Source organism: Hydractinia symbiolongicarpus, chromosome 8 (genome assembly GCF_029227915.1).
Source record: "Hydractinia symbiolongicarpus strain clone_291-10 chromosome 8, HSymV2.1, whole genome shotgun sequence".
Classification (NCBI taxonomy): domain Eukaryota; kingdom Metazoa; phylum Cnidaria; class Hydrozoa; order Anthoathecata; family Hydractiniidae; genus Hydractinia; species Hydractinia symbiolongicarpus.
Genome location: NC_079882.1, coordinates 29966874 through 29993811, shown reverse-complemented (window position 1 = coordinate 29993811; position 26938 = coordinate 29966874). Strand labels below are relative to the sequence as shown.

The 26938-nt window shown below is 32.2% G+C and overlaps 2 protein-coding genes across 2 annotated transcripts; both read left to right on the top strand.

The window, feature by feature from the left end:
- The first annotated feature begins 391 nt into the window (after positions 1–391).
- Positions 392–10378, top strand: LOC130654912 (serine/threonine-protein phosphatase with EF-hands 2-like). The gene is made up of 16 exons (XM_057457564.1): positions 392–636; positions 1446–1573; positions 2356–2398; positions 2519–2721; positions 3267–3381; positions 3496–3542; positions 4995–5161; positions 5751–5787; positions 6289–6438; positions 6590–6673; positions 7071–7256; positions 7346–7488; positions 7887–7993; positions 8415–8578; positions 8923–9004; positions 9400–10378. Exons 1-16 carry the CDS (start codon positions 561–563, stop codon positions 9570–9572), a joined length of 1905 nt encoding a protein of 634 aa, XP_057313547.1. The 5' UTR covers positions 392–560; the 3' UTR covers positions 9573–10378.
- A 2939-nt stretch (positions 10379–13317) lies between these two features.
- LOC130655394 (uncharacterized) lies at positions 13318–26402 on the top strand. Its single transcript, XM_057458144.1, has 29 exons — positions 13318–13914; positions 14119–14361; positions 14897–15102; positions 15333–15452; positions 15742–15960; positions 16097–16210; positions 17020–17102; positions 17855–18043; positions 18517–18663; positions 19068–19133; positions 19286–19421; positions 19577–19751; positions 19931–19992; positions 20107–20160; positions 20247–20332; positions 20442–20525; positions 20611–20693; positions 20856–21019; positions 21651–21712; positions 21992–22063; positions 22697–22765; positions 22960–23132; positions 23232–23358; positions 23783–23864; positions 24083–24223; positions 24455–24547; positions 24750–24864; positions 25128–25171; positions 25630–26402. The coding sequence occupies exons 1-29, from the start codon at positions 13416–13418 to the stop codon at positions 25771–25773; spliced, it is 3852 nt and encodes a 1283-aa protein (XP_057314127.1). The 5' UTR covers positions 13318–13415; the 3' UTR covers positions 25774–26402.
- Positions 26403–26938: the final 536 nt, after the last annotated feature.

The following is a 26938-nucleotide window of genomic DNA, read 5'->3' as shown; positions in this document are numbered from 1 at the left end:
CAGATATGTTAGGTACAATAGAATAGGTTTGTTTAATGTTTAATTTCATTTTTATATACTATATTATGCTAGCTAGGTAACATAAACCAGGCATAAAGTTGATATGGCAAGGTGGGATTTAGCTAGGATGCGGTAGCTGTTACTTAGCTGTTACTTTGTATTTTCCACTAAAGCTTTAGCAACATTATTCCTTTGCTAGGTAATTCAGAAAGATTTTTTGCAAGTTATTTGCAATTATTGTTAGCTAGCTATATAGCTAGCTAGCTATATGTTAAGTTTTTTGTGAAAAAGCAGCTGCAGATAATTTAAATGTACTATTATGTGTATATATTGTATGTATTTCATTTTAATATATTATTTCCCCTGTTGTACTAGAAATTACATTGAATTTTATTTCTCTTTTTTGTTTTCCCAAGCAATAAAAATACAAAAGGTGGTTTACATAATGAATATTTTAAATCACTATTGTTGCCTGGCAACAACAACACATGGCTACCAAAGAATATTTTATGTACACTTATGTTAATAAGTGTAAAAATTTATTTCAAGTGCACTAAAGAATGGGATGTTCTAGTTCAATACAAAAAAAGGAACCTGATACATCAACGAAAAGTGGCACATATAAAGCTGATCAAGGTTAGTTTTGTATATTTGGAAATTTTTTCCAAGGTGTATATTTATGCTGATTATTTAGGTTTAGTATACTTTTGATTGTATACATTACATGCTATAAGTATTTTTATTGCATTTTTATCTCTGTGTATGCAATAAAAGCTGTAATTTGTCACAAGAACCTGAAAATTTGGTTAGTAGATGTTACTTTTTTTAGCTTGTTTCTGAAATTATTTTTTTTTTTCCTAACTTTTAATATATACAATTTTATGATATATTATTAATTTTCTTAACACTTCCCTCCCCATGTCCATGCAGACACAAATTTTGATATTTTCTTTACTTTGTGAAGCTTGTATATCTTCTCAGTATAGGCAGAAAATTCTATAGACAAAAACAATTACTAAAAATTCCCTATTCAGAATGCTTTTCTAATTTGGTAACAAAACAACTTCTTATAATGCTTGTATAACACAACTATAAATTAACAAAAAAATACAAAAAAAATTTCTGTAAAGGATTTCTGCTTACAGTTGAATACCCTCCTTTTCCTGTCTGCTCTGCAATAATATAAAAATGTTTTGATTTTCCATTGATAAGAAAGTTATGCTTGATGTCCTTGCTAGTATGCATATTTCTGTGTTGTGATATCTCCAAGTCCTGCATCCTGCGTCCAATGTTTATCCTTTCTATACACCGTTTTATAGTAAGATCTCTTTTATCAAGCTTTTATAAAAATACTTTTTACATATACAATTCTGAGAATATGGGAAAGGCATATATGTAGTTGTATTTACTTAACACCACTACTTATTATGAATTTCTACTTTTAGTACTCAACTCTTCAATAATAATACAAAAGTGGTTTCGAAGATATAAAGCTCATCTCGAAATTCGAAGAAGGTGCGCCTGGAAAATATTTCAAGAGATTGAATACTCTGCTGAACAAGATCAGATTAACGTAATGAGCTCTTGGCTTATTTTTTTTATGTCACCTCGAAAAGATTAACGTTAAATTTACTTGACTTTTAATGTGCTCTGTGGTAACTTAATTTTTAGACATATTTAAAGAATTAGTGCTATAAACTTTTAGTGATGCTGCTTTCTTATTAATGTATTTAAAAATGCTGACCTCTAAACTATAACTTCTTTGCGCTTCCTTGTTTTCATTAATACTAGTATTTTTCATTTGGGAATAGACTGAAAAGGTATATTTACAAGATTGTTTAATTATTAATCAATGGTAACCTTTTTTTATCTTCCATATCAGGTAATTAATTGCACATATTTATCAAGCTGTACTTAAAACAACAAGAGAGGAAAAATTTTTACCACCTTTTTTAGGGAGGGAAAAACATGCCTTGCACTTTTTTTTACATGCAATACTTGTCTAATCTAAAACAATCACTGGTACTTTTCCACCTTTTGATAGTTTTTGAAATTTAAATAGTACATATAAGTGCACACTATGCACAGAGCAGGCTATACTATAGAAACAATGTGTTCTTGATACTGTGTTGCAGTTTGTATTTTGTGCATACATTTTGGTCCACCAAAATGCTCCAGTATTTTTTTGATGTTTATTATATTATCATTCCATTTTAACTGGTTTTTCCCACCGAGACGCAGCATCTTTTTTTATCATGCTAATACTTGATAAAGTTCTTTTAACTTTCCATTTTTTATGAATTATATATGCCTGAGACAGGCATTGTTACTTATAATTTTCCTTTCTCTTTTCAGCTGTACAACTTCTTTAATGAAATTGTCACAAGCATAAATAACAGTAAGTGAATTGGAGTTGTCTGTATTGTTTTGTTTCATTTATTAAGATGAATTGAGTCTTTGAGTGTTTGGGAAAGAAGAAGCTGTTCTGCTTTGTTGTTGTCATTTTGCGTACATTTAGATGGAAGTTATGGCAAAAAATTTGCAGATATTCTTGAGAAGTCTGATTCAACACCAACTGCTAACATTACTAATGCTGAAACTGAGGCAGTGAAGAACATTAATAGTACGAAAGTGGAGAATTTTTATAAAGGTCCTCATGTCACATTGCCACTAGAACTTCAAAATGTTCACAAACTTCTAGAATATTTTAAAACTGGACAGGTATGCTATTATGCATTCAATTCAGAAAAACAGTCACAGCTTTTGTAAGCAGTTTTTTATGGTGTAGAACACTTTATGGAAATGGTGAAATAAGAAGTATTAGCCAAGTGAATTTTTAAGCTTTTGCATTTATTGTTGAGCTGTCATAGTCCTCAGTAAGGCAGCTGTTGTATTAGGGAAATAACACTTACATACACAGAAGTTTATTTTTGTATAAATAAAATGTTAATTATAGTAGTTTGTGTTTAAAAAACATTTTTTCCCCTGAGAAAACTTAAGATTTGCACATAGTTTATTGAGATTTTTCTTGTTTTTATGTGCGTTTAATTAGTTTGGTTCACTATAGAGCTATATTTGGCTTTGCTAAGCATCCCCTCAGAGTAAATAACTGAAGGTATAATTTTGCATAAATGAAACTCAAGTTATACAAAAAAACAAATTTCAATAAAACACTTCCTTAGCATTCTGAAAGCATGAAATCGAATGTTTTCCTTTGTAATATAATTTGGTTTGTTGATGTTGTTTAGCATCTTCTTTGTTTTCAGGTGTTGCATGCAAAATATGTCAAATTAATTTTGCATGAAGCGAAAATGAAGGCAAAATTATTACCAAATGTTTTATCAATTGATCTTAACATAACAAAACAAATAACTATCGTAGGTATATACATGTGTTATCAACAAATTTTCAATATGATACTTCCTCCTTGTTTACCAGTCTAAAAGTACTCAGTTTATCACACTGTGAACTATTTTTATTTGCTCTATGTGTTAGGTGATTTGCATGGAAAACTGGATGATCTTTTCACAATATTCCATAAGGTATGAAACACATGGCATTATTTGGATATTTTTTATGCTAAAGCAATAAAAGTTCTTTGTGACATTTCTGTGGTTTGTATTTTACTAACCTAGCTTACCAATAACAATCAAAAATTCACTTTGAAAAATAATTTTTTGGACCACACAAAGCATGTCCTCATCGTAAAAAATCCCTAGTTAAAAGCCTAGTCTTTACTCTTACGACTTCATGTTCTGTTTAATGTGAACACATAATTTTAGAAACATTCCGCATATTTTGGGATTTCTTATTCGCATGCATTAGAATTAGGGGTTTTCTAAAGAATAACATTATTCGTATTGATGTAAACCTGGCTTAAGTAATCATGCAGTTTTATCCATGCTTACAGTATACATTTTTAATCATTCTTCTACTGATACTAAAGTATAATAATATTGATGCTTACTATATTCTCATTCTTCAACTTTCTAAGGGTTAAAGCGGGGGAAAACCAGTCCAACATTTCATCCAACATGCAATTTTTGTGATTTTGGATGAAATATTGAACTGGTTTGAGTCACTTCAAAATTTTAAAAAAAGTTGAAATTTTTAAAAAAGAAGAAAAAAACTGTGTTGGACGATATTAAATGAAGTTGGATCGGCATCAAACATTTCATCCAGCAGTTTCGGCAAGATCAAAGGGATTCTCCATCTGAGTTGCTTAAATTTTCATGTTGGATTGGGTTGGTGGTACTTTTCATCCAACATATAAAAATCCTGCTAATTACGAACGGTGAAACATTCATGAAGGAGGAAATCGAAAATCCGAATCTGTCTTCGATCTTAAATTCTTTTTTGTTCCCTCCTCTTTATCCACTCTCTTGTTTTGCGGCGGGTTGGTCGATGGATTCGTTTGGCAACATAAGCAGCACTGCAGAATTCCTTCCGTCCGCCATTTTTTTTCAGGAATGAATGAATTGCTTCATCCAACATGCATTTTTTCATCCAACATGGGAAAAAATATTGGATGAAATGTTTGGTTTGCCCCCGCCTTTACTATCACTATAGAAAGTATAAAGAAGTAGTGTAAAATCACGAATTTTTAAATAAAAATAATGTCAAAAATTTGCAAAATAATATAGTGGTGAACAGTAAAGTGTACTGAAAAACCTCCGGAAGTGAGTCTGCTAGAAAATAAACACTCCCTGTTGTCTCTTATTTTTATTTTATTTTTTGGATAAACTTGAGTTTTTTGTGCTATAATTTAATGTAGATTTCATCTGGAATTTCTTTCTGTCTGTCTGTCTGTCAATATTTTCTTTTGTCATAAATTTAGGCCAGTAGATAAATTTTAAGACTTGTTAAACCACTTCTTAAACTCTACAAATTCATTTATGAATAAAAATCAAATGTTTTATCAAAAATGCTTTTGATAAAACATTATGTATTTAATAAATTCTCTTCACTAAACTTAAATTGAAAATCCTTTTTAGAATGGACTCCCGTCCAATGAAAATCCATATATCTTTAATGGCGATTTTGTTGATCGAGGAAAATTTTCAATTGAGATCCTTGTGATTTTATGTTGCTTTTATCTCTTATACCCCAGACAAGTTGTGTTAAATCGTGGAAATCATGAAGATTATATAATGAATTCAAGGTATGTTTTTAAAATGAATCTGTTTATTGCTATCGCTATCTTCATAAATTCAAGTTACATGCCAAATTGCGATGGTTTTAACCTAAAATATTTTTCACGAAAATACGTTCGAAAAGGTAAACTTTTCTCTAATGTTATGATTCGTATTTGACCAAATATCGCTCATCGAAACCCTCTCATCTAAATGCTTATATTAAGGGCTGACATAAATGGTACTGCTAATTTGTTGCATCGCTTAAAGGTCGGTTTCCATTAACTTCAGTAACTGTGATGCAACATTTGTTGTGTAACTGTTGTAGAGATAGAAAGTACAACACTTTTTTGTGTTACTGACGTTTCTATACCCTTAGTAAGGGTTTGTACTAAAGACTACTGAGGAAAAATTTGAAGAGAAATACTGAGAAGTTATTTGTGAAAGTTAGGCTGATTTTTAAATTAGCTACGTAGAAGCTCGTCTTACTGTTCATGACAATTGAGTCTCACACATTTTAAATTTGATTCCCCAACATTAAACTCGCTGGTCAATTTTTGTTTGTTTGTTTGTTTTAAGAATTAGGTGGAATTTCGGTAACGATACCATTGTTTTTAGATATGGTTTTACAAAGGAAGTGGCGACTAAATATAAGGTGCTTTTTTGTTCTTCTTTTGTCTGGGGTTTTTTTTGTTTTTTTTCGATGGTTTGGGTAATCAACAAAGTCCGTAAATGCACTCAGGAAATTATTTTACCTGAATTTAACCGCACGTAAATTTCTTTTAAATAATGTACTGCCAACTACCACCAAAGGCATTGCGGGATTTTATAACGCAGAATTGCAAGTGTATGGAAAATATGAGCATCTGAAATCAATATAAACTTTAATAAATGCCTTACGCACATGCTATACATGGCTTTCTTGATTGTTGAAATTGTCTTAGCTCTCTTAAGAAAAGTCTTTAATTTAACCTTATTTATGTCCGTCCAACGCCATTTCTTTAAATTTGGTTGTTGTGGTGGACGTGGTTGAAACATAAAACCATTACATTTAAAAAAAATCACCATTCTAGCCGAACAATTTTGACAGAATAAAATGAACTGTGTACCTGATTCTTCTCCTTCTTTTTATTTAATCCCATATCTTCTCATTTAGCTCCAAGCTGGTAAAGTGAAAGAGTTTTGTCGCGAATTTTTCGCCTGGTTGCCATTAGCAACAATTATTGGTAATAAAATATTAGTTGCTCATGGTGGTTTATCTGATCGAACAGATTTAGAACTGTTAAAAAGCATTCCTAGAAACCAGGTAATTTATCTTTTCCATACTCTCATTGTGTTAAATGTTAATACAGACATACACGCTTGATTGATGTGTTTTATGTAGTTCTGGATTTTTATTTTATTACTGTTTTCATTATTTTATTTAATGTATTGTTTGTAAATTTTGTTCTTCATAGTTTGTATCTATATTAAAACCAACTCACATATCACTTGAAGAGACGGAACCACCACCCATCGAAATCTTACAAGAATGGGAACAGGTAATTTATTGTTATATTTTATATTTTCATCAACCACATAATATCAATCACACTATTTCTCCTTTGCTATTATTGTCGTTGTCGTTGTTGTTGTCGTTGTCGTCGTTGTTGTCGTCGTTGTTGTGGTCGTTGTTGTTGTTGTCGTTGTTGTTGTCGTTGTTGTTGTCGTTGTCGTTATTGTTGTCGTTGTTGTTGTCGTTGTTGTTGTCGTTGTTGTTGTCGTGGTTGTTGTCGTTGTTATTGTCGTTGTTGTTGTTGTCGTTGTTGTTGTTGTCGTTGTTGTTGTCGTTGTTGTTGTCGTTGTTGTTGTTGTCGTTGTTGTTGTCTTTGTTGTTCTTGTCGTTGTTGTTGTTGTTGATGTTGGTGATGTTTAAATTATTACTGTTTTATTCATCAGGTGCTAGATTTATTATGGAGCGATCCCCAGCCAACATGTGGCAAAGTGTTTAACAAACATAGAGGTGGTGGTTGCTGCTTTGGTCCGGACGTGACTGATAGTGTGTTACGTAAACACAAGTTAGATTTACTAATTAGATCGCATGAATGCAAATTTGAAGGGTATGAATATGCACATAATAACAAGGTCGGTACTGTTGATTTTGAAAAAAGTAAGTAAAACTCACGACCTAACTTTCTCTGTAGTCTTTCATGACATTCGTTTCTTGTTCTTAGGTACTGACTGTATTTTCAGCGTCATCTTATTATGCTGATGGTAGTAATCTTGGTGCTTATATAAAGCTGGATGTAAACCTCACACCAAGGATTGTACAATTTTCTGCCACAAAAGAAAACAAAATAAACAGTTTCAAAGACAAGTGAGTTTATGCTTCTCTTTTCCTCTGCTTTCAATCCTAACGTATTCCATGCAGTGGTCTTCCCTGATTGAAACTGTTTAACCCTACAGAAAGTTAGAGTAAAGATACGTACACATATTCAAAAGAGAATTTGTTAGAATTAAGTTCCTAAAAGTATTAGTCTTGATGAAAAATTTTGAAAAGTTTCAATAATTAATAATTATTATTATCCTCCACTAAGCACTCAGAATGTTTGAATGAGTCTTTCGCTGCAAAATCTTCCGCCCTGGATTCGAAATTTTCACCATCCTTAGGCTGCTGTATTATTTTTAATTGCATTAAATCCCCCCTTGGGTAAGCACCTCGATACTATACCGCCAACCATAATGTGTAGCAATCGAGTGATCTTTTTTTCTTAGAGTTGGAATACATGAAGAATGTGCTATGAAAGAGTTAAAAGAAAAGATCCATGCACATAAAAGTCAATTGGCAGACGTCTTCAAACAAATGGACATCAACAACACGGGTAACTAAGCAAAATAATTTTGACTTAGCCTTTTGCTGTTTTAGAAACCGAAATTCAGTTTAATACGAGAACTTTGCAATATACCTTGCCAAAAATAAAAAAAACGAGTGTACGACACAAATTTAAATTTAACCTATTCGGTCTATTTTTCGTGCGTCGTCATTTTCGTGCTTTTGAGCAAAAAAGTCTGCCATTGCACGAAATTTAATGTTTTTTAAATCACGCACAAAACCGTTTGTGCGAAAGTTAATAGGCACGAAGTATATTTTCTTACAAAAAAAAGTGAATACGCTCGAAAATTAGTACTGTATTGACATTACCAAGTTTTTGAATGACCAGTGATAATTTAGGAATAAATTTATTAGCAAAAAAACAATAAAATTTATTTTTATTAAAATCTTCAACGTGCTTTATTTTTTAGGCAAATTAAGCGTTAGTCAATGGGCTAACGGTTTGGAAAAAGTGTTACATTTAAAACTACCATGGACTATACTTCGTGCTAAACTTGTGGATGTTGATAAGGATGGAAATGTTCTTTATATGTCATCATGGGATGGATACAAAGTGAACTCTGCTATAAGTCAGGTATTGTTAACAGTTCCAAGATATGTTCCACATGTTTTAATCTATTTCCATGTTGGATAATATCACAATAGATCCCATTACTTCGACAATTAAGCGCACCACCCTCTTGCTGATGTAAAAAAAATTCGTAACAAAAAATTCAATATTGTTTCTGTTTCTGCAAATCCTCTGCCGTTAAAAGAAAGGTATTCACTCTTTATTACATTGAATTTGTCGTGAATTACCAACTGTGTAAAAAATTGAAAATATAAATAACTCTGATTTATTTTTGATTAAAGAGGGTTGAGAGTTTCACAAAAATCATCTGGAGTTTTAGTCAAAATTGTATATTTTTTGTACCTTAGATGAGTTTGTTATCTGAAACGATATACCGAAACAAGCAAGCTCTTGAAACTGTCTTCAGAATTATCGATAAAGATTGTTCAGGTTGGCACATTTCTATTTTTTTTTCTCACAAGTGTTCAACTTAATTAGTAAACAAGAGCAGCCATTTGTATAATAAGTTATGCTAATGTATAACATTTCTTTAAATTATACCGTTCTACCCATGCATCAAAAGTGTGCTAACGGAAACGTTCCCCATCCTCCTTTCCGTTGAGTTTCCTTCTATTCATGTGATAAGTAATTGTCGCTGAAATATTAATTTTACGTAAGGCAGTTCAACGTCTGTTCAGAGAGTTTCATCTTTTATTCCATCTTGGACGACACCTTTCTCGCTGTTGAGCCAACAGCGTTAAGAGATTAATCTTATGATCTCCTGATATTTATGAAATGTAATTTGAAGTATTCACTCTTGTGTGAGCGTTTCGTGTTATTTCCAGGTTTTATCTCCACTGAAGAGATGGAAGAAGCATGCCATATGTTAAATAAACACACCAATGGACTAATTCCTGAATCTGGTATACAAGATCTGGCAAAGACGCTAGATATCAATAAAGATGGCAAAATTGATTTTAACGAGTTTCTGGAAGCCTTTCGGTTAGTGACAACGTAAATTTCTGACAGCGCTTTTAATATCTCCTTTGCGCTGTTTTAAGGGTGCAATGGCGCAAGTTCATTTTTTGCGAAATATAGTAAACAGGCTACTGATAAAATATTCACTCTTTAAAAAAATTTCAATCTCTGTTATAATTCTTTTTGTCATACTGCAAACACGCGTTAATAAACTTACGTCAAGCATATCAAAATTGTAGCAAAAAAATCATAAAGTGTATACTTTGAATTTCCTCTGTGTTAAACAACTGAAATGATTTATTTCCTAATAACGTTCTCGTACAAACAAACCTCTCTTTCCACTTGCTTAAATGAAGCTCAAATGCACTTGCGTTGCATCTGTATAACTTCCGTACATCTTACACTTAGCGTGCACTGTTTGATAAAGTCTAATCGAGTATAATTTTATCACAAGAGTTTGAAGGGCCCTTTAATAAAAATTGAGCAAGTATTAATGAAACAAAGGCCTAGGGCGCTAATAGAGAATTACCAGTAAATGTTTTTATTTTATTTTACGTATATATATATATATATTATCTGATCTGTACGCCGCGCAACGTTTTGCTTTAAAGCCCTCAATTATTCAAAATATATATCGCAATCGATATGTTAAAAAATGTAAAACTTGCGTGTTTTGTAGCATAGAAAATTTCGCGTATTTGTTTAAAGAAAACGCAGAAGTTGTTTATTTTTACAAGGTTTGTACATATTTTAGTTTATTTATACGAATGTGTATATTTAGAAGCGATAATATATACATGATTTATATTTGTAAAGTTATAACGTCGAATAAAAGATTTAAAATTATATTAAAGCGTTATTTTTGTTTCTTTCACAGCTAAAAGTTTCTCTACAGTTATTTCAGTAAACAGTCATTGCACTGACCTCGCAAGCTCGGTCGGCACTTAGACCTCGGGCGATATTTTGTGGTACATCCTGGGGTAATCGGTTGTTATTGTATTAAAATAGACATTAACAAAACGTTACCATATCTTATTTTTTCGCCGTTATTAATTTTCTGATTAAAGGCAAATGAAGCTTAGCATTTGCTTGTAATCATTCAAGCAAATCTTTTATCAAAGAAATTTTTTTTTCACCACCAGATTTAAGAACAGAATAGTAACTTTCGTATGAAGCTTTCAAATGTTCTCAAATTGTTCTTCATTTTCCTCTATGCTTGAATTTTTTTTAAATTTAAAGGAACATTTCAGTGCATCTTGGTATTGGTACAGCCTTGAAAATTCGTCACAAGCTCAAAAAGGTTTGCACCTCTAAACCCATATAGTTTACATTATAAAAAACGTGCAAATCTCGTGTTTTTTTTACCATCTATCTTTCTGTAACAATAAAGATGCCCAATTATGGGCATCGTTATTGTTTAAGGAGAAAGCATTTAATTAAAAAAAAATTATTCGATTTAAATTATTGCGGTATGCAACAGATTAATCTTTTTAACAAATCAACCAGCGTTAAGTGAAAATTAAAGTAACGGCAGCGCTGAGGAGATATGAGTATATAGAAGCCGTCCAGACTACACACGAAACAAGAGCTTAATTTGTCACCCTACATTTTAGTCTTTAAAAAGAACGTTTGTTTTTACCACATGTATGTATGCTGTTATCACCTATTGTTTCCATTTTAATGTGTTCTGATTCATGATACTGCTCACAAAATCTGAGTTGCTGATTTTAGATCGGTGAATTTTAAATAAATAAAATAAATTTCTCTATACTTCTGCTTATCACAACAGCTTTTTTTCTCATGTGATAACTGCATTTTCACTTTTCTTTATAAAAGAACTGGAATGAAATCAATCAAACTACAGCATTAATTGTTTCTCTCTGGCTTCAAATCTTCTGCGCAGTCCTTGCTACGTATTTTCTAACTAATGGGAAATAAATCGCGCATGGGCACTAGAAATTGTTAATTTTAAATTAATTTACCGCATTAATAACTAAAAAAATTAATTACTGAAAAACAATCCGCAGTAATTACGGAACACACAAATTTGAATAATTACAGCAAAAACAACTTGACATCTTCGCGTAGTTATAAAAAAAAATTAAAATTATGTATATTTTATGAATGTGGTGTTGAATGCTCATGTGGTTTTAGGTATTGGAATGATTCAAGCTTTTTCGGTAATACATCACTTGCATTAACGTTTTCTTCTTTGTTTAAGCAACAACTGGATAAATAATCTCGAGGTCCAGTGGTGTAGCTAGATGTTTTAGTTGTAGGCTCGAGATTTATAATTTTTGGATGTTTTTCATTATTAGTAACTAATAGAATAGAAATTTGTTGAAGTTGTTAACTCAGACTTATATCTTTTGGATGAACACGAAATTTTAGTATCTTTACTGCAAGTGTTGCAGGTTTAATAAATTATTGATGGAGTAAAATATAAAATATGATACAAAGCAAAAGTTATACACTGTACTATAGAAGATATACTAAATACTAAATTTTTAGAACTTTTTCGAAAATTAAAAGTTCAAAAATTACAAATTTTACAAAAATTATTTCCGAAAATCTTAGTTTTGTGTCAAATTTTGCTGAATTGATTTTTGCGAATCGGTGAAAAGAAAATGATTTTCGCAGAATATATAATTGTCATTCACAGTTCTTCTTGAACTGTGTGACAGGTCTTTCAGTTGAATTGAAAAAAGTATTTTTTGCTTCTTAAATTATTTTCACAAATAAGAAAGGAAAATAAAAAATACTTCTTTTCTTGATCGATTATTTACACCGTCTCAAGATAGACTGCGACCTCAAGTTGCAGTTGCTTCGCATTTTCTCTAAAAAGACATAATTGTCCTAAACAGAAATATAGTTGAAAAAAAGCGCAGAAAGAATATCGTTCTATTGGATGTTTTTGTTTCATTGTCATGTTAAAAAATGGGTTGGGCATATTTCTTATTTTTAACCCACTTGTTCGTACTATAAAATAAATTTACAAGTGGAAATAAATATCCCAACTTTTTTAAGGCGTTGTCAAATTCGTTTTTTACGTCAATTTAAAAAAAGAACAGGTTCATTATTAAAAATATATATATTGAAGAAAGCAGTTGCTTTTTTCAATGAAATTTATAAAGTTCCCAGCAGATAAATGGCTTGTTAACTCAACATCTGCTAGCAAGGATTTTTCAAATTTCAATATCACGTGGGAATGTCATTGTTAAAAAATATGCATATATTCATGAATTGATCAATATTTATAGAAAAAATGAGAAAAATAGAACGTATGTCAAAACACCAATTATAAAACGAAATAAATTAACTTTATTTTTAATTCTTCTGTAAGAAGATCCTCACCCAACGAAAAAGGTAAGTGAAGCATGCGTTTTTCAATTCTTCAACATCTTACTGCTAATAAATTAACCTTCACAACTATTTTTTTGATTCATATATATTTGGCCTCCTTCGAAATCGAAACATGTCGAATCCGAAATGGACACATCTTTGGCCTAAATGGCAATATCATATTGCACGATTATTCCCCAGATGGGAACTAACCCTTTGTAGTTGCACCCCATTCTCACACCTCTTGAGCGATGTGTAGTAATCTCCCCTCAGCATAAAGGGTTTGCTGTGATGTTTTAAAGGGCACAAGTTTGATGTATATAGATTGATTTTAAGATATTCAACCAAAAAATATCTGTACCTTTCCTACTCAGTTTATAATATAATATTATGATGACAACTATATCAATTATAATTTTTTAGTGTGTCATTCATTCAATTTGAAAGCCAGTGTAATCTGATGCTACCGCGTGAAATTCGCACGTTAAATTTGTTATAAAATATTTTTTACAATTCTCTAATCAACATATAAGCTCACAAAATGAATTCGAAAAAATGCTTGCACGAGTTATTTAACGAACAAGTTTTAAAAACACCCAACAAAACAGCCATTGTTGACTTCAATGGACGGACATTGACATATGAACAACTGGACACAAAAACTTCATTGCTGGCGAAATGCTTAAAGCAGAAAGGTTGCAAAACGGACTCTATTGTTGGAATATACATGGAACGATGCATGGAATTCAGTATCGCCTACATCGCAGCATTGAAAGCTGGCGGTTGTTATTTACCAATCGATTACAGCTACCCGATACCTTTGCTAAACTCGGTTTGCGAGGATGCCAAGCCGATCGTGGTTATTACCTTGTCGTGTTACAAAAAATGGCTTCCCAACTCACTGTCAATTATTTGTCTTGATGAAGGATGGGAAAATGACATGTCAAAAAATACATGTGATGTTGAGCTCACAACAACATCATCGCTTGATGATTTAGCTTATGTTGTTTATAGTTCAGGAACCACAGGGGCACCCAAAGGTATGAATTAGTTACGTATTGCATAAATTATATACCCAGTTTATTATGATGATTTTTATGTGATGTGTTTATTTATTTTTTATAATCAACCTCGTTCCTAGGAAGTGTTTTCTATTTTTGAAATATCGATGGGGACAAATTGCCTTAGAGAGTGCCTTAGAAATAAGGTTGTATGATTCAGTTCCTAGGATGTTTTTACTTTAGGTATTATGTGTCCACACAGAGGTGCTGTTTATTCGTATACTTGGAGACATACGAAGTATCCATTTGAAGAAGACGACCGAGTTGCAAGTAACGTATTTTTTGTGTGGGAAATGTTGCGACCATTATTAAAAGGAGCAACGCTATATATCATTCCAGATGACGTCATATACGACCCGCCCGTGCTATTAAAATATTTAAAGGAAAACGCAATCACAAGGATTTTACTAACACCTTCTTTATTAGGTATGTACCACCCTAGTCACTACGTAATTATTATTATTGTGACCAGCGCTTTTATTGCGAAGGAAGCTAAAAGGTAAAGACCATAACAAATAACTATCTAATCAGAGGATAGAACTTGGGAAAGTGTGACCATACTATTTTTTCTATATTTAATTTGACCTGTCTCTTATTTTTTTCCATTCTTTTTGTCCGTCCGGTTTTCACTTTTCCAAATTTTATTTTACACAGAGTTATTTCACCTGATCTTGTTTCCCTTTCGCTTTTTAAAGAACACAAAATTTGCTGTTAATGCTATTTGGAATTTTTGTTTTTCAGTTCGACATGCAGTTATGAACAAATCATCCAAAAATCTGTAAAAACTCTCAAAAATTTCTGTTTTATGACTATTCAATTACTTTTCAAAGATCCTGTTTCGAGCATGAATGGTTGATTTCGTATTTAAATGCAGGATGGAACACTTAGTCAACACAAAATGACTAATTCTGAAGTAAACTGGTTAAAAGTCAAATGTTTAAACTGATTCTGTCTAATTTAGAGGCGATTCTTGACGAACGCAACTTAAACGTGCAGTTTTATCTTCAACATCTAAAATTGATTTGGCTATGTGGAGAAGTCGTCACAATATCTCTCCGCAATCGTTTCATCGAGATTCTCCCAGGTGTAAAGCTGTTAAACTTGTACAGCATATCTGAATGCCATGACGTGAGTGCTGCAGACCTTTCTAAAGAAGAACTAGAGAAGGTATTGATTTGTTTTTTATCAGTTTGCGATCAGTAAAGTATTTTGATTGACAGTTTTTGTCGAATCTTTTGTTTAAAGATCTAAAAGATAAATGTCTGCCCTAGTTAGTAATGTCATTTTAATACCTGGAACCCTTTTTTCCCATTTCAACTTCTCTACAATGATACAGAGAAATACAATGTATTTGAAATTTGAATATTAATTTTATCTACCTGAGATATTTTATTTAGCGTATCACAAACATCGGAGCGGTTGGAAAGTTCTGTCCTGTTGGTAAAGTTATTGAAGGTGTGCATGTCGTTATACTGGACGAGACGTTGAAGCAGTTACCAATAGGAATGCCAGGAGAGGTAATATTAACCCTTTGTGAATATTTCATCGCATTGCTTTTTGGGTATTTTTATCTATATTATAATACGTCAGTCTGTCTGTCACGAAAAATGTAGCGGGACGCACGCAATGCGGTATAAAAAGAACAGGCGAGCCCGTAGATTTTTTCACGGGCCATCGACTACCATTTAATGAATCATATCAGAATTTCGAAATTATTGCAAAAATGAAGGTTTCAGAGGCACAAAGTGTTTAGCTTCCCTTGCCATTATTTTTTTGAAATACAGTTTAAATTATTTTAATTTTTAGATTTATGTGGGAGGTCCTACTCTAGCGCGTTGTTACGTCAATCGGCCTGACTTAACGAAAAAAAAATTTATCGAAACGCCTTGTGCGTTGCAATCGTTATTTGGTTCTAGATTATATCGGACAGGAGATTGGGGCTATTTGCTATCCAATGGAGAACTAGAAATTTGCGGGCGATGTGATTCAATGGTCAAAATTCGCGGATTTAGTGTCGAGCTTCAGGTGTGTTTATTTATTTTATCTTTTATATTCATCACTTACTTTTTGTAATGGTAATTGACCGTTATGCATTTCTTTTGTTTGATAGTGACACAAATCAAGCTTTGCGTATCTGTTGTTGTACCAAATTGAATTTTAGGCTGTCGAAGCAGTGTTATTGGAATTGCAGATAGTGAAGGCTTGCAAAGTTCAAGTGCATGGAGAAGAAGGAGAAGACAAATATCTTGTAGCTTATATAGTCTCCGCAAAAAAGGTAAAAATTTTCCAACATGGAATTGATATTTTTAAATTGAAAAAAGCAAGAATAAAAAAATATACTAAACAACAAGTATTCTTTAATATCAAATTTCTTAGGAAAAAATTCTCACCGTTTCGCGCTTTTTCTATTTTTGTTGTTTTTGGGGAAAAAAGCAAAGTAGCTGCCATACAGCAAAAGTGCAACTGAAATTCTTATTTCCGTAAAAATATATACTTTTAGTAAAATTATTAGCCTTACCTTCATAACCAGAAAATTTGAATTTTATTTTTGTTCGTCAGCCGCGAAATTTATTTTAGTTTTTTAATCGCGAAATTTTCCATTCGCGAAAATTCTGACATTAAAGTAAAAAAAGGAAAAGGAACTTGACAATTACAATAAATGATTTTTTTATTTCTATATATTATTTTATATAGTTTTAATTTATATAATTATTATTATTATTATTATTACTATTATTTACCCAGGATAGCCTCTTCAGTTCCTATTGGTACTGCTATCAACGAGGGTCCTGCGAAGGGGGTCCTAGCACATTTAAAGCTCCCATTTGAGCTACGAAAGTCGTGGAAGCACAGCAATCGCTCAACTAGACAACCGCCTAAGATATCAATCCTATTCTCATGCTGAGCGCTAAGCAGAAAGGATAGATTCACACTTTTATAGTCTTTGGCATGACTCGGCCGGGGTTTGAACCCAAGACCTCCCGCACTGAAAGCGAACGCTTTACCACAAGGCTATCAGTCAAACATAGAATCGAACAAGAAGTTAATCAAAATAAATACTATTTCTCGTCATTTTACTTTCAGACATCAAAACGTGAGATTCGTGCAGCATTAAAAGCAAAACTACCAGGATATATGATTCCATCATATTTTGTTTTGCTCACCAGGTAAGACGAATTCATTAGAACCAACCAGACTCTTTGAAAGATATTAACATCGATAAGAAGAATACTAAAAGTAACTGTCACCGACTACCGAAAGTAAAAGTGGATTGTTTTCAAATATTTTGGAAATTTTTTTCTTATTTAAGATTGTTTCCATCAAACTTTTGTTATTTAAATTATAAAAAATAAAGTTGAATTTCTAATATTGTACTACATTGAAGATATGTGATTTTGCCACCTTTTAAAAAAATAATATCCAAACAAGAACTACGACCGCTGACCTAACAAATGTTGATTTCTGCGGATTTTTTTTTCGTTCAACCTCCCTCTTGATAACAGCATGTTGGTTCATTGATGTAAGGCGTTGGAGAGGTACCAGCATGTAACACAAAACGTTTTCTTTGAATGTGTAGGGAAACACAGCTCTAAGTTGACTTACTTAAAAATAAAACAAAGTTAGATAGACAAACAAAGCTATAAATGTTAAGAAATATATCCTGTGTTATGACGTCATCACCCAACCACGCAAGTAAAAACGCGTTTACACGTTCTTTTGTTTCTTGTTTCGCCATATTTTATTCTGTTTTTCTCACATGCTTAGGATGAATAATTAAAGTTATTGAACGATAATTTTTGACACCTTCTTCCCACAACTTTTCAGTAACTCTGATAATCAGTTTTGTTAAGAATTTATTTTTAAGATCTTCCACTTCATATGAGTTAAAAGATTACGACGTGACTAATTATTTCCATAGCGTACCTATTGCTGCATCAGGGAAGCTAGATGCAACGATGTTGCCGCACTTTGAAAAGAATAAAGAAAAAGATGAGGATTTCAGTGACTCGCCGAATACTCCAACAGAAAAATGGCTTCATGAAATTTGGAAAAAGATATTAAATTTAAAACAAGTAGATACTCAAGAAAATTTCTTCGACATTGGAGGGTAAGTCTGAAATATGGTGTCATACATTATTTTGAAGAAATTAGAAAAAAATATTTATTGCAATTTCTACAGTAATTTTGTTTCTATAATATGTAGACCCATTTAGGATAGTTTTTGTTCAAACGTAAAATAAATGATTTCATGGTCTACAAGATCGCACATAAATTACATAAATTTCGAACTCGTATGTGCTCTATAATACATTCAGGAAAATTACAAGAGGCCTTTTTGCCACTCCGTATCTACTACAATTTTGCTATCCAGTATCTTTGGAAATTTGTACATTTTCAGAATCCACTTTTTACTCATCCTCTTATAAGCACGTATTATTTCAAAGAGCAACTAAAAGCGATCGCAAAACTTATGAAAGCTATAATTATCGTCAGCCTCAGATGTTGCATCAGAAGGGTGTTGAAATTAACATTTTTAGTGATTCTAAATAAGTATAACCATCTAAATCAATTTCTTTTTAGACATTCTTTACTAGCTGCAAGAATGTTGTCAACAATTCGTGAAGAATACAAGATCAAGTTGAGCATGATTGAACTGTTCAACAACAATACTATTGTGGAGCTAGCAAGTTTAATTGACTTGAAAACTGGAAAGATAAAAACACGGAGGTTTGTACCAAACACTGCTCAAGAAAAAACAAATATACACACGTTTTATTTCAGCAACTTTTCATGAGTGACCTGTAGTGGACAGCTAATTTTAGTGTCCATCTTTAATAGCACAGATAATCGTATATCTTCTACGATTTACAAAATACTTTGAAATATGAATTGCACCAGCCTCTGTTTCGACTTAAAAACAGATGTAAAATTCGTCGAATGAGTGCTAATTTTATATATCATTGTACCACAAGTTCAACATCTTTATGTATGTTTATCTCTGCATAAAAACACACCGTGAAACTTCAGTGTAAATACGTGCTTGGGTTGTAAAATGACAGATTTTCTTTTACGTTACTAGTTTAAATATCATACAGTCCGCTTTTCATTAATATTATTTTATTTCTTGACAGCACAAGCGTTGATGTTGAGATTGATCTGATGCACGAAGTAGAATACTACGATCAAAGTTTTATCAAGTACGATAATTCGTTACATAGTACTGAATGTTATTGTAGAAGAACGCCCACCTAAAACTTTATCTAAAACTACAAATATGACAGAAAACGTTGCATAATTTTTATCGGCTGGTTTTCATGTTGCTAATGGTATGTTTATTTTCTCCACTCAGTATGGATATGATGCTACGTGCATTTTGGAGATCATGTCAATACGAACATCGCTGGACCACGGGACGGGTATTTTTAACTGGATCCACTGGATTCTTAGGCGCTTTTCTACTAAAAGAACTTCTAATGTCGACAAAGGTTAATTACATAGTTGTCACTAGCACTTCATTGTTTGTCGATTTTCTAATATTTCTTGTTATTATTCTTGATCTGTTTACTAGCAAAGTAGTTTCAAACTCGCATGTTCTTTTTAATTATATACTTATACTTTGTAATGTTTCTACTCTTCTAAGGTACACATCTACTGCTTAATCCGTGAAATGCCAGAAAGTAGCGTCGAACACAGACTACGAAGTAATCTAGAAAAATATGGCATCTTACCCGAGCAATCTGAGGTTGATGGAGACAAAGATGATGAAATGGTACGGACGCTAAAGGAATATGAGACTAGAGTAACTGTAATTAAAGGTATATATAAAACTTTAACATTACATTATGGAAAAAGATGCTTTACTTAACTCATGAAGTATGCTTCATATATATTTCAATTTTGTAATGAACTAAATGATTCAAGCAGTTTCCCTGCATTTTGAAGCGACGTTAGGTTGCAACCTTGTCAATTATCACTTCTCATTGTTTAATTTTAGGTGATGTCAGTGTGCTGCATTTTGGTCTCACAAATGACGATTATGCATATCTTTCTTACGAGGTTTCTATGCTCGTATACAACGTTTTCTACTTTAAAGGAGATATTTTTGGTTTTTTAGCCACTTTTTATTTCGTACCTACCTAAAACGAGATTATATTTTTGTCGTATTTCTAGATTGATTTTATTATACACGCTGCAGCGGTAGTGAATTTGGTCTACCCTTATAAGGTAGGAACACGTTGTTTTAAACACTAGCTTTATATGACAACAAATGTAAATTGTAATTTATAACGCGCATGAGTTTAAAACTTTAGACGTTACACGGAACAAACGTTGTTGGAACGCAGAATATCTTGCTGTTTGCTGGAAGTAGCAAAATAAAACCAGTTCACTACATAAGGTAAGCTTTTGTGATGTTAACGATTTTGTTGACTAGAATTTTAAAAGGGATTTATTGGTTGACAGTAAGGGTCCATCTGGTTAATATTGAGATATTGTTTCTCTTTTAGCACCGATGCAGTATTTCCACCGAATTGCTCAGCTTGTGACGAGGATAGCGATATGAGCAGTCTTCATAAACATCTGAACTATGGGTAACACGTAGAGTCCATAAATACTCATATTAAAAACATAGTACTATTTTGTAAAATATATTCTATTTCATTTATATTGTTTTAGCTATGCCCAAAGTAAATGGGTATCGGAACAGCTCGTATTAAGGGCAGCCAAGCGAGGTTTACCTGCGGCCATCTATAGATTAGGTAATATATCCCTTTGTTTACCTTATAACGTTGTGAAAAAATATACTGCGTATACAAACTGGGCTTAATTTTTTAATTTATCTGTTGCTTATACATTTTGTTAGGATAGTAGTTAAAATCAAACTTTTATTTAATTAGACTGAATTCTTCTGCTAATTTTAGGAAACGTTTCTGGCGAGAGTGTGCGTGCGTATTGGAACAAATCAGATTTTAACCTAATGCTTTTGTTGACATGCATACACAGTGGATATGCACCTTACATGGACTTCAAAATTGAAATGACACCAGTTGATTTTGTCAGTCGCGTGGTCGTGTCATTGACGCAGGTAGTGTACATTTCATTAACACAATAGTATTCAGCTTTCGATTTTAATTTTGATTCTCTAGTATACTTAAAACACGTTTGTCTTGTTGGTTATAGACACAAACAGTTTCTGTAATAATGCAATACCGTTTTTTGTTTTGTTTTTTTGTTTTAATGTAAAAGAAATCAATACAAATATTTCTACTCTTTTCACGAAGAAGTCAACATCATGATAGGAATAAATACCCGATACCTACATTGCAAAAAACACAAAAGCTGATGTATGACATATCAGCATGAACGTATGTAGATGAGCTTTAGAAAGTGCTTTTCCAGATTGGATGTTGTGTAGTGTGTTTAGAAAGTAACTCAATTGTACAATAAAGTGGTATAAAAATATAATTTACTAACAAATGAATAAAAACTTTGCACCAGTGCAGCTTTGTAACCAGAGCTGTCTAGCAAATCTATGAGGCTGTTGTCAGCAATTATTTACTCATTTCCTGGCCTAACAATGCGCGTATGATATTGAAGCATTACTGTTGAGTTAGAAATAAAGTACATAATTTAGCTCGTAGATGTGTGGTACATAAATGTTTAAGTTACTCTAAGTAATTCTTTTTCTCATTATTTAACTTTCAATTTCATTAAAGCAAATCTCATGGTCGTTGGGAAAGGTTTATCATATTATTAACACAAAACCAATTGATTCGAAGTAAGTAGAAGCACAATTAATTGTGTTTTGATTTTCAACCTGAGACATTTTGTACAACGCAAAACGTACGATGGACATATTCAGCGATTAGTTCGTTGAGCAGTTATTAGAAAACAGTAAAGAATAATGTTGACGGGTTTTTTGTATTTCTAATTTATACTTTTATCTAGCATGTTAATTTCTAATTAAGTCAGTATACTCCATTCAAATATGTTTTTTCCTCATACGTATAAGGCACCGCTAAAATAAAATGTTGATTCTTTTGTTTTATTTTGATAGACATTTATTTGAATGGATATCAACAAATGGTTACCCGTTGTCGCTGGTTCCTTATAACGAATGGAAAAGCAAGTAATTTTTCTTTGCTATTATTAATTGATGTCTTAAGCAACCTGGCCATACAAGACTTATAATAGTATGAATATGATCAGTTCTGTCAGGTGTAGAACAAGATTAACATTTAAAGCAGTGTTGATCTTGTGTTGCCAGTTTAATCGTGATTAAGAGCAGGTTTAATTTCACCTTTTGTGCTTATTTAATTTTCTGATGTTCAAATAAAACCTTCCTTATCTAGGACCTTATTTCGTACTAACTTCGAATTTTTTTTCTTTAAAGCACAAACTATACTTTGTCAGTTAAGGTGAATTTTTGAACAACTAGATTTCCTGTACATTAAAAGCTTTTTTATTTCTTTACAAAAAAAAATAAATAAATAAACAATTTGTTTAATTTTCTCTGGCGAAATAAAATTGATGACAGGATCATGCGTTACAAATATATTTTTAAGTTCGCGCATAATCTTTTCTATATAATTTTCTAAGAGGTGTATTCAACCCCTATTTCCACTACTAAGGTAATTATTTATGGCGAACTGATTTATTGGAGGAATGGAGAAAAGACACAAAAGTATGCAAAGCTTAAGATAAAATTTAATGACAGACTTCCAAATGTTCGGTTAAGTGCAGTTAAAATGATGTTTTTAAGGGTCGAAAAGAAAGCCATGGAACAGTCAGCAGCGTATATGGAAAACACGTTACAAATTATGAAATCAATGTAAGTTCGTAACCATTTTTTGTTTGATAAATGCTCCTAGGTGAAACAATTATCCTTTGAAGCAGATCTGACAAGCGCTACCTTTTTAATTTTAACGTTTAAGTACGTTTTTTGAACACCACCCATGTCTTTTTCGTAAATGTTCATCTTAACTTTGTTCCACCAAGCCTTCAAATCATGATTCTTTACTATAGGGACAATGCAGTTGTTGCTGATAAAAGAGTTTTCAAGAATATAAATCTACAAAAGTTTCTTCAAATATTTTTAAAAACAAAATACCAGTACATCAACAGTTCACTCCTAAAGTCGTACACTGCAGGATTAACTGCTCGTGGAATCATTCCAAAACCAAAGATTTCTCATCCAGGTATGCTATTTTGTTTTCGTAATAACACTATTTGCTGTAATGGTTTTTTTGTCTTCCTCTTGTTTTTAAAACTTTACCGACATCTATTTGTGTCTTTAGTTTTGCGACCACTGGCGAATCGAGTAGCTGTTGTAACAGGAGCTTCAAGTGGAATCGGCGAAGCAATTGCGCGAAAACTTGCTGAAAGTGGAGCGACAGTTGTTTTGGCTGCAAGAAACCTTGACAAGTATTTATTCTTTTTCTATTTGACCTGTTAACAATCATTGTTTGTTAACTTGTCTTCGCAAATGGATATAAAAAACTTCTCCCATGACACGTTTTTATTAGAACAATTTTATAAGTTCAGTGTAGCTTAAAGAGCAAGGAAAAACATTGTCAAGGTTAAAATTTTAATAATTTTCTTTTTTATATTTCCTGCAAACAAAAAACTAGAAAAGCAAGAGAAACCTGATGGAAGGCTGAAATTTTCTCAGAATTAATTGTTGATATTGTATGAAACCCGCGTAGGTTAATTGGATCACAAGTAATTGTACAATAAGTAAAAAATGCTTAAAATATAAAAAAATAAAAAATTGGAGCAATTTCAAGATAAACGTAAGAATCACAGTGTAAAAAAAAATCTTCTGTTCTTATAAAAATTAAAAATTTAGATTGGAAAAAATCCGAAATGAACTTGTTATACGAGGAAACATTGTTGCTGCCGTTAAAGTAGACGTCACAAAATCGACTGACGTGAGTTTTTAAAGCTTTTTTTTCTATCTACTGTCTGATGTTGAGATTGAATAAATAGAGATAGGAGTGTATAAAATAAACAGCGTTAATCTAACCTTACCTATGTCGTTCCTCTTATCGCTTTTATTGTGCGGAATAATTTTATCGCTTTTATTTTGCAGAACCCAAAGAAACCAGCTTACCGATATCAGTTAAAACAAAAATTCTCTTTTCTTTAGTTAAAGAGGCTGGTTGAGCAAACCGAAGAAATGTTTGGTACTATTGATATTTTGGTGAACTCCGCAGGTGTAATGTACTACACCATGATGAAAAATTTTCATTTAGAAGAATGGGAACGACAGGTTGATGTCAATTGCAAAGTACAGCGCTGTTCATCATATCTACTTTAGTTCTTTTGATTTACTGTTTTTTCTGTTTGTTTTCCAAGGTATATAATTAATAGAGAATTTACCCCTGAGATTTTGTAATTCAGTAGGTTAAGAATTTATCTTTGAAAAGGGTTATCAGATTCGGCGATTACGACACCTGTGACTTCATCGCGTAGAACTCGCACATTACTGACTTATCTGATATTGGTCTATCTTTTACAGGGTGTAATGAACAGTATTGGTGCATTTTTACCCGGCATGCTTCGACAGGAAAGCGGACACATTATCAACATCAGTTCTGATGCTGGTAGAAAAGTAAATGAATTTTTTTACCTGTGCAAGATGGAACACCGCTCGAAAAATACGGTCGTCATGCTTTATCAAAATTAAAAACTTATTCACTTGAATTATGAATGCTGCTCGAAAAAATGGAAACTAAAAATTCTAGTTTTAAAAAATTTACAAATAAAATTTCTTGTTTATTGTAAACCTAGTAAAATGATTGTCCTTGTTTTAGGTTTTTCCTGGATTAACTGTTTATTCTGCATCCAAATTCTTTGTGGAAGCATTATCGCAAGGTCTTCGATTGGAAACAGCTAACACAGGTGTTAAAGTCACGACAATCCAACCAGGTTAGCTTACATGTAATACATGTTCATTACAGTTACAACCTCCTTTCCACAAAATATAGTTGTTAGCAAAAAATCGAAGTTAAATAAAGAGCGCAGCTCTGTTGCTAAAGTTTCTCTTAACTTATTTTAAAAGAAAGTAGTCTTCTTTGAAATCGCATGCTGGAGACGAAAAATAAAAAACTTATTTATATTTTTTCAACTTTCCAGCCCTCTAAGTTTATAAAAGTTTATTTCGTTTTTGCAACGACGTAAATTTATTTCAGGTGACGTTCGAACATCATTGTTTCAACTCACTACAGACGAGGAGGTTAGTATCTTAAAGTTTTCATTGGGATTGTTTAAACATTAGAAACAAGCACGGAATAAAGAGAATCCAGTATAGATGAGACCTTTCTTATATACGTTGAGAATGTTGTTTATATATCCTAAACTACTGAAATGTTCTATCGAATATTAAAAGTAGTAAAAGATTCGGTGCACAAAGCAAAATACCACCACTTTTGCTGAAAAAAAAACAGTGTTTCAGATTAAACTTCAATCTAGTCTCGAGAACAAAATTTTCACGGTGTCTTTGTATAAAGGCACGGAGATCAAATTAAAAGTGTCTTCATTGTAACCTCGTCCTCAGGACTTGTTAGGCTTTCAATATTTGACGTAACAAACCCTTTTGGGCGTGGTCTTACTTCATTATTAATAACCTATTCAAGTTATGACGTCAAGAATACAAAATATCGTTCCAAAAGTAGTAATTTCATTGTATTTTAGGCTAAAAATGAGTTCGCACAAACCAATGAAGAACTATTCTTGGAACCTGAAGACATCGCTAATGCAGTTATCTACGCAGTAACGCAACCAAGAAACTGTTCTGTCAATGAAATACTTATTGAACCTCGCCAGTGCCCAATTTAATTTCTCTATTTCAATCTAGCTATAAAACAAAGGACCAGAAAACGTTTCATCAGTTATAAGAATGGAGTTTGAATACTTATACATTTAGAGAGGAATCTGAAAAAAAAATGAATATTGGAGTGAATTTGCGGAGGTGTTTTTACGCTCAAAATATCGATATAAAAGCAAATTATGAATGTTCATTTTTGCGTCCAATCTGAGTTGGACATATTACTTACAAAAAGACAACCATATTAAATATACAAATTTTAATCTTTCCCGTGCGACCAAAGGACAAACAGAATTTTTAAAATGCATTTTCCTGTAAGCGTATTATTTCGAGATAAGAAAAATTCACTCACAAGTTTTACGATTTTCTCTCCGCAAGAAAGTTTGCATTTAACTGTTTGACTTGTACAGGCTCTAGGCGACACTTTTGTTTGTAATTTGATTTGATGGTAGATTTTTTTTTTCAGTTCGTAAATTTCCACGCTACCAGGACTTATTCTTGACATTAATTCCTCAAAAAATTATCAACTAGTGTTGTATGTATAGGAAAAAATGATCGTGGTTGTGCCACACTTGTGACTCTTTGCCAGGAAAAGGCATTTTATATATATCAAGAAATAAAGCAAAAACATATACACTTTAAAAAAGTTGTTATTCGTTGTATTGTTTCGATGTCTTAACGGTAAGAAAATAACAAACGTCTACAGGGTATTCTGTAGAGGTTAGGTTATCTCAGTACCGCGAAAATATTTCCCCACCATAAAGTAAGCTGTCCTGTGGACGCTTTCATTATATATATATATTTGACGCAAAAATTCGAGAGCACTTCCTTCCAAAAAGCGTTCCTTTGAATACCACCTCCTTCCGGTTGATTTGGATCCGCTAATTATTCCTAACTAATAAATAGCCAAAAAATGATATTTATAATTGCAAGTGGATGACAGCAGTAGCTGTGAAAACGTAGCCCTTATTCAAGCTAAAATGAACTCGCTTGTTCATATATTTTCAATGTCAGCATATAGGTAGTAACATTTTTTTTAAAAAAAATTGTATATTTTTCCTTCCAGTGCAACACAAGTTTTTCAGTTTTTATCTCAAAAAGGTTTAGGTTACATCAATATATTCAGCTTTCATTATGATAAAGAGTTGGAAAAGTAATAACGTTAATTTTGCACAA